This window comes from Cornus florida, unplaced genomic scaffold (assembly GCF_030987335.1).
Source record: "Cornus florida cultivar Cherokee Brave unplaced genomic scaffold, ASM3098733v1 CherokeeBrave_3.0.0_Hap2_Chr11, whole genome shotgun sequence".
Lineage (NCBI taxonomy): Eukaryota > Viridiplantae > Streptophyta > Magnoliopsida > Cornales > Cornaceae > Cornus > Cornus florida.
The window spans coordinates 92266766-92275512 of NW_026775581.1; the positions used below are offsets into that span (position 1 = coordinate 92266766).

The 8747-nt window shown below is 40.2% G+C and overlaps 1 protein-coding gene across 1 annotated transcript; it reads left to right on the forward strand.

Moving 5' to 3' along the window:
* Positions 1-290: 290 nt before the first annotated feature.
* Positions 291-827, forward strand: LOC132281544 (protein FAR1-RELATED SEQUENCE 5-like). Its single transcript, XM_059783239.1, has one exon. It carries the CDS (start codon positions 291-293, stop codon positions 825-827), a length of 537 nt encoding a protein of 178 aa, XP_059639222.1.
* Positions 828-8747: the final 7920 nt, after the last annotated feature.

The window sequence follows — 8747 nt, forward strand, 5'->3', positions numbered from 1 at the left end:
GAGATATATATGTGTCAAATTTAATTTCTCATACATGTGAAAAGGTTTTTTATTGGATTGGTCATACCTGTGAAAATGTTTTGTATTTGAGACATTGAGATGGAACATACTTGCGATGTAGAAGTAAAATTATTTTTTGTTAATTCAATATTTTGTGCATATATGAGAAAAGGTTTTGTATTTGAGGTGTTCAGATAGAAGGTGAAGTAAATAATATTCAAAACACAACAAACGGACGAAATGTTGCTGTTATAGAACCGGAAATGATGAAATGGAAACCAAGGTATAAAATGGAGTTTGATAGTGAGGAAGAGGCATATGATTTTTACAATGCATATGGTGGTCGAATTGGTTTTAGCATCCGGAAGGAGTATAGCAATAAAGTTAATGGAAGAATTACATCGAGGGCATTTGTTTGTAGCAAGGAAGGTGTGAAGGGGACTGACAAACGGGATGTATTTAGAAAGACTCCCTGGGCTAAAACACGAACCAATTGCGGTGCACGAATGGTTATTATATATGACAAGACAAAGGCAAAGTACGTAGTTTCTAAATTTGTAGAAAGTCACAACCATCCATTCATAATTGCTGAATGCAGCCACATGATGCCATCCCAGCGACGAATTTCCTCAGTCCAGGCCATTGATGTTGAGTTGGTTTCAGATTCAGGAGTTTTGGTTTGTAATGCATATGAGTTGATGGGAAGGCAGTCTGGTGGCAAAAAATTAGTTAAATACTTGAAAGTGGATCTTAAAAATTATCTAAGGACGCGAAAGACAAAAGGAGCTTCTTTATGGAGAGGCGGCATGGCTTGTGGATTATTTTGAGACGCGTGGTTGAAGATCCTTCGTTCTTCTATTCCTTGCAACTGGATACTGAGCAAATGATTATGAACATATTCTGGTCAGATTGTAAAATGATCATCGATTATGGCTAGTTTAGAGATGTTATCAGATTCGACACAACGTACAAAGTGGTACACGGCAACAGACTATTTGCAATTTTCTTGGGTATGAATCATCACCGGGAGACCGCTGTGTTTGGAGCAGCCTGACAAGTGCCGAATATTGCATATTTAAGCGCCCTTAGTTGCATTAGTTAAGTCCATTATTTTATTATTTTATATAGATTATCTTCATTTGCATGTTTTTATATATTTTCAGGTTCATTGGCCAAAAAGGAGCAAAAATGATGTTTTGTTCAATCTTTGAATAACAATGTGCTCAAGGCTGAAGTTCTGGCAGCAGTGGAGTTTGACTTTGCTCGCCATTTTAGACCTAACAAACTCGAGAACTGGACTTCCATTAAAACATAGCGTATTTAGAGCTTTGAATTAGCTTTCCAAATCTTCAAATGATTCATCATTTGGAGTTCGGAGCAGAAAGTTATGGCTATTTTACCAAAGTAATGCAAAGCAGATCAAGAGAAGAGAGCAAGCAGATGGAACTTCGAGCGCTCGAAGGGCTTACTTCGAGCGCTCGAACTTTAGGCAGAATGCTCTCTGGGATCCATCACTTCAGCCCACTTGCTCCTTGATTCCCTCATTTCTGATTTCCATCTTTATGGGTTAGTTGGAGATGTCTTTTGGGGGGAGTTGAGCCTTGTTTGGTAGAGTTTGGTGGAGAGGATATCTAAAAAGGAGGGGGAACCACACAATATATATATCTCATCTTTCAAGATTTATAAAGAGAGAAAGAGGAGGAAAAGATAGAGTTCTTGAAGCTACAACAAATGAGCTCGAAAATGGGGATGGAAACCAAGCTTCTTCCTTCCTTTAGAGTTTCCATGGGTAACTAAATCTTCTTCTAGGGAGGTGATGAAGCCCCTCCCTTGTAAGCATATCCTAGTATAGTTCTATTTTGGGGATTGCAATGTATAATCTTTGGTCTTTTCATGGTCTAGAGCATTTTGCCTCTTGTAATGAATCTTCATGTATTTAAATGATTAATGTTGAGTCAATTATCTATCTTAGATGGTTTATTCTTTTAATCATGTTGCTTGCACTCTCATGGTGACAATGGTAGTGAGATCATGGAATAGTTTTAATGACATGGAGTTGGAGTACTTTGATAGATCATTGCTTAGGTGAAGCCTTTGATGGTTTATACTTATTTCTTACCTTCATGTGCTTCATCATTTTATCTAGGGCTTGATAATCTTTCATTCAAGTAAATGTGGTTAAGCTACACCTTAGTTAGGTAGTCTAAACATGTTCACCTTTGATGGATCATGCTTGCTTGAGATTTAATGTACATCTTATTGATTATATGGCAACTATGTGTTGCTATATATTTCTTGACCATCATATATTGTTTTTCCCCCAATTTAGCTTTAATCTAGCATGTGTATAGGGATGGAGGCGGATTCACTTCCCTAGTCCTCTTTACTTATATTTCATCTCCTTTAAATTTTTGCAAGCTTTTATTTTATGCATCTTAATTTCATAGCTTAAGTGACAACCAACAAATCTTCTGTGAACACCCCGTATCATTCTAAAAAGACTCTAAAAACTTAGGTTGCCATAGATTAGCGCAGTCCCAGTGGTTCGACTTACCCGACCAATAGCCCTATTTTACAATGATTTGTGCTATTACGAATATTGATTTATTATAGATCGAATTCTCAACCGATCAATTTTTGGCGCCGTTGCCAGGGACTGCAAACGGTTTAGCAACCAAAGTTCTAGGGTTGATTTTGGTTTGATTGTTAATATTGTGATTTGTGAACAGTTCTTGTGTGGTTTTGACAATTCTGTTGTTGTTAGTTGTGTGAGATTCTAGGAACTCGGGGCTCATTGAGGGAACGCTAGCAAATTTGTAAGTCTAGGGGACCCCAGGTAAGTCTCTTGACCTTCTAGTTTCAAAATTGTTAATATCGTGCATGTGTTAAATTTAGTGATAGTTAAATTATGTGCCCTTGTCGAGGCTAATTTATTATATATTTTCAATTGCAAGCATCGGTCCTTGTCGTGGCCAATTTTATTTCTACCTTGATAATTGAGGAGAAAGAAAACATCGTATGTGGAGTTGTGGAAGATGAATTGTTCTGATGATTGTGTTACGAATTGTTGATGTTTGGCCGTAGATCACTTTCCCTACCCACAATTGACTCGCCAATTGATATAAATTCACTTAAAAAAACTCTTAGACGAAACCTTAGGGAATCCTCTCATATAAGAGAACTTAAAACTGAATTTAACATAATGGCGAATAATGAAGAAAATCTGGGGAATCAAGGGGTTAATAATGATAGGGCCGAAATTCCAAATATAGAGCCCATGACTCTCAGAGACCATTTCATCCCTACCACCTATGCTTCACCCTCATGCATCGTGATGCCAAACATCGATGCGGCTCAATATGAGATCAAATCAAGTACCATTCAAATGCTTCCATCTTTCCATGGCCTTGATAATGAAGATCCATATAAGCATCTTGATGAGTTCCTTGAAATCTGTTCGACCATCCGGTTGCGCAGTTTCCCTGAAAATGCACTCCATTTGCATCTTTTCCCATTTTCCTTAAAAGATAGGGCAAAGTATTGGTTGAACTCCCTTGCTACAAATTCCATCACTTCTTAGGCTTAATTACAGCAAGAATTCCTTAAAAAGTATTATCCGGTGAGTAAAACCAACCAAATAAGGCGTTCCATTCTTAGCTTTTCTCAAACGGATGGAGAACAACTCCACGAGACTTGGGAAAGGCTACAAGATCTTCTTAGAAAATGTCCGCATCATTTGATTCCAAAATGGCAATTAGTGCAAGCTTTCTATGCTGGCTTAACCGAACCCCATAGATTCATGGTTGACTCTTCTTGTGGTGGGATGTTCATGTCCAAGAATGCGGATGAGGCTTGGACACTACTAGAGAATTTAGGCGAAAATTCACTTCAACAGAATTCTCGTAGGGCCCCGACCTCAACCAATGCAAAGAATACAAACCCTTGTCAACCAAAGTCAATAAGGGAGGAATCATCTCAAGTGGATGCCATAGCTCATAAATTATATCAATTGATGGCACCACATCTCTCTCCTTTATTATCTCAAAATTCGGCAAGTTCGGTATGCTCATCATGTACTAGTCCATTCCATCTCACGGAAGATTGCCCCACACCGGAGCAATTTCCCAATCCAAATCAAGAGCAAGCGAATGCCATGTTCTCGAGGCCCGGGAATAATCCATATTCCAACACTTATAATCCGGGTTGGAGAGATCATCCGAATTTTTCGTGGTGGCAACAAGCCCCACAAAATTCCCAATTCCAAAGTCAAGGGCATCAAAATCAGCACCCTCCTCAATTTCAAAATAGGCAATTTCCAGCCTCTTCAAGCTACCGTCCTCCGTATAATCCAAATGTCTCTAATCAACCTCCGGTGTACCCAACTGATGAAATTATGGCTGCAAACAAGCAAATGATGGAGTCATTAAACAAGCAACTCTTGACATATTTGCAGCCTACTCTTCAAATGGTTCACTCTCATACTCAATCCATAGCTAAGCTCAAAAATCAAGTGGACCAAATAGCTAACTTTGTGAACCAATTGCTTCAAAAGGACAAAGGTAAGCTTCCCGCTCAACCATTTGAAAATCCTAGAGGGATGCATGCGATTAATGAAACCCCTCCATCGAGTGGGCCGAGTCATGAGCATGTTCAGGCAATCACCACCCTTAGGAGTGGTAGAGTGGTTGACAACAAGGTTGATGGAGACAAAAATGAAAAAGAACCTCCTTTGAAAAATCCAAATTCAAGCTCTTCCAATCAAATTCCAATCTCTTCTCGTCCAAATACCATTCATGGAAATCCCACACATGTTAACCAAAATGTGGAAACTACTCATGAGCCAAAAGCTCCGTTTCCTTAACGTCTTCAAGAGTCAACGCATATTGGGAACAAGAATTGTAAAATTCAAGACATATGGGAAGTTTTTAAGCGAGTGAAGATCAACTTGCCCCTCTTGGATGCTATCAAGCAAATCCCTCCCTATGCAAAATTTCTCAAAGACTTGTGCACTCAAAAGCGCACTTCTAAAAATCATTTGCCAAAGAAAGTGAGGTTAACTGAAAATGTTAGTGCTATCATTCAGCACAGCACTCCTCCAAAGTATAAGGATCCAGGTGCCCCCACAATCTCTTGTGTCATTGGTGACAACAAAATCGAGAGGGCCCTCCTTGACTTAGGAGCTAGTGTGAATTTAATTCCATACTCAGTTTACTTACAGCTTGGTTTGGGAGATCTAAAGCCGACTTCCGTAGTTTTGCAACTTGCCGATAGATCGATCAAGCATCCACGAGGCATTCTTGAGGATGTTATCATCAAAGTGGACAAATTCTACTTCCCGATAAACTTTGTGGTTCTTGACACGGAACCGGTCCATAATCCAAAAAAGCACATTCCCGTGATCCTTGGTAAGCCATTCTTAGCTACGGCTAATGCATTAATTAATTGCCGAACTGAGATGATGGACATTGCTTTTGAAAACATGCAAGTCAAACTTCACATCTTTCATGCAACTCAACATCCTTCCAATGAGGATAATTGTTTCCTTGTTGATGTCATTGATGAAGTAGTCGAAGAATCTCTCCCCTTCATTCTAAGCAAAGATCCCCTTGAAACTTGCATGTCTCATTTCGAATTCTCAAACTTTGACATTGATCAATCTATCCAAGAAGTTAATTCTCTGCTTGATGTTGATGCTATCATGGATATTCCCCCTTGGAAAATTCCAAAAGAGCCGCTTCCTCAACTCTCCACTACTCCTCCGGTTCCATCTCTGAAATCTCCACCACAACTTGAGCTTAAGCCTCTCCCGGCCCATCTCAAGTATGTATTCCTTGGTTCAAATCAAACTTTCCCGGTTATCATTGCATCGGACCTTCTAAAGGACCAAGAAACCAACCTTTTAGCGGTGCTACAAAAGCACAAAGAAGCTATTGGTTGGGCAGTACCTGACTTGAAAGGAATTGACCCCTCCATTTGTATGCACCGCATTCATATGGAGGAGGACGCAAAGCCTACTAGAGAGGTTCAGTGACGGTTAAATCCTAACATGAAGGAAGTGGTAATGAAGGAAGTGATAAAATTGTTAGATGCGGGAATCATCTACCCCATCTCTGACAGCAAGTGGGTAAGCCCCACACAAGTTGTTCCCAAGAAATCCGGTCTCACCGTTGTTGAAAATTCAGTGGGTGAGCTTGTGCCATAACGAGCCACCACCGGGTGACGTGTGTGTATTGATTACCAGAAGCTTAATTCGTCAACTAGGAAAGATCATTTTCCACTCCCATTTATTGATCAAATCCTAGAAAGGCTAGCCGGCCAAAGCTACTATTGTTTTCTTGACAATTATTCCGGCTATAACCAAGTGGCAATTGCCCCCCAAGATTAAGAGAAAACAACATTCACATGTCCCTTTGGAACTTTTGCATATCGACGCATGCCTTTTGGGCTATGCAATGCTCCGGCAACGTTTCAAAGGTGTATGATGTTCATATTTTCCGATATGGTTGAAAAATTCTTGGAAGTTTTCATGGACGATTTTTCTGTCTTTGGCTCCTCCTTTGATTCTTGTCTCAAAAATTTATCTCTTATGCTCTAAAGATGCAAAGAGACAAATCTAATTCTAAGCTGGGAGAAAAGCCATTTCATGGTCCAAGAAGGCATTGTTCTAAGACATGTCATCTCTAAACGGGGAATCGAGGTAGACAAAGCCAAAGTTGAGTTAATCTCTAATCTTCCTCCTCCGAATTCCGTCCGTCAAATCCGTTCTTTTCTTGGCCATGCCGGATTCTATTGTCGCTTCATCAAAGACTTTAGCAAAATCTCACGGCCCTTGTGTAATCTCTTAGCCAAGGATGTTCCATTCAAATTTGATGAAGCTTGCATGGAAGCTTTCATTAAACTTCGCACTCTCCTCTCATCTGCCTCAATAATGAAACCGCCTAATTGGTCTCTTCCCTTTGAGATCATGTGTGATGAATCCGACTATGCATTAGGTGCGGTTTTGGGCCAACGTGTGGACAAGCTCCCATATGTCATTTATTACACTAGTCGAACTCTTTCTGATACTCAATTAAATTACATCACTACTAAAAAAGAGTTGCTAGCTGTAGTTTATGCCTTGGACAAATTCTGCTCCTATCTTCTAGGTTCCAAGGTCATAGTTTTCTCGGATCATGCCGCCCTTCGGCACTTGTTAGCAAAGAAATAGACCAAACCCCGCTTGATTCGATGGATACTCTTACTTCAAGAGTTTGACATTGAAATTCGGGACAAAAAAGGGGCAGACAATGTTGTCGTCGATCATCTCTCTCGCTTACTCATTAAAAAATCTTTCGATTTCGGCGCTGTCCATGATTCCTTTCCGGATGAGCAACTCTTCCAGATTTCTCATGCCAATCTTCCATGGTTTGCGGATTTTGTCAACTACCTTGCAGTAGGTAAAATTCCAACTCATTGGTCCAAACAAGAGAAGGACCGGTTCTTCTTCCACGTCAAGCATTTCTTTTGGGAAGATCCGAAACTATTCAAGTATTGCCCAGACCAAATCATCCGGCGATGCATTCCTGAAACTGAGACCACATCCTCAATTTCTCTCATACTCTTGCTTGTGGAGGCCATTTCAGTGCCAAAAAGACCACTCACAAAGTTCTTCAAAGCAGATTCTATTGACCCTCCTTATTTCGAGGTGCATACAATTTTTGTAAATCATGTGAAAGATGCCAAAGGCTAGAATCCATGTCCCAAAGAGACATGATACCCCTCACTTCCAACTTAATAATTTAAATTTTTGATGTGTGGGGAATCGACTTCATGGGACCATTTCCACCTTCTTATGGCTATGAGTACATCCTTGTAGCGGTGGACTACGTTTCCAAATGGTTGGAAGCTGCAGCCACTAGAACCAGTGATCATAAAGTTGTGATCGAGTTCATTCAATCTAACATCTTTAGTCGTTTTGGTACGCCCCGAGCAATCATCAGCGATGGTGGATCACATTTCAGAAATCGTTATCTTAAATCCGTTCTTTCTAAGTATTCCGTCATTCATAAGGTTGCTACACCTTACCATCCTCAAACGAGTGGTCAAGTAGAGGTTTCTAACCGGGAGATTAAGCATATTTTGAAAAAAACGGTTTGACCGGACCGCAAAGATTGGTCGCTAAGACTAAATGATGCACTTTGGGCTTACCGAACAGCTTATAAGACACCCATTAGCATGTAGCCATATCGACTTGTTTTTGGCAAAGCGTGTCATCTCCCGGTAGAATTAAAGCACCGTGTTTTTTGGGCCATAAAAAGGCTAAATTTTGATCTCAAATAGGCCTGCTCTAATCGTGCTTTGCAACTAAATGAACTGAGGAAATCCGAAATGATGTATATGAAAGTGCAAAAATCTATAAGGCAAAGACTAAAGCTTTTCATGATAAGCATATTGTCAGCAAGTCTTTTGCCTCGGGACAAAAGGTTTGGCTTTTCAATTCCCGCTTGAAACTCTTTCCCAGTAAACTCCGGTCAAGATGGGATGGTCCATACATCGTCACTACTGTCTTCCCTCATGGAGCAATCGAACTCCAAGATCCTGCAAAAGGATCGCTCTTCAAAGTTAATGGCTAACGGCTTAAGCCTTGCATTGACGGCATAGTCCCAACCCGAAAAATTGAGAAAGTCCTTTTGACGGACCCAATTTATGAGGATTAATGCCTGCTCTAGCTTCGTCTAGCTATCGACTTTAAATTTAGCAAAGCAAGG

Bases quoted from the DNA above. Each gene is read 5' to 3' on its own strand.
- LOC132281544 (XM_059783239.1), top strand. From the start codon at position 291: ATGGAGTTTGATAGTGAGGAAGAGGCATATGATTTTTACAATGCATAT.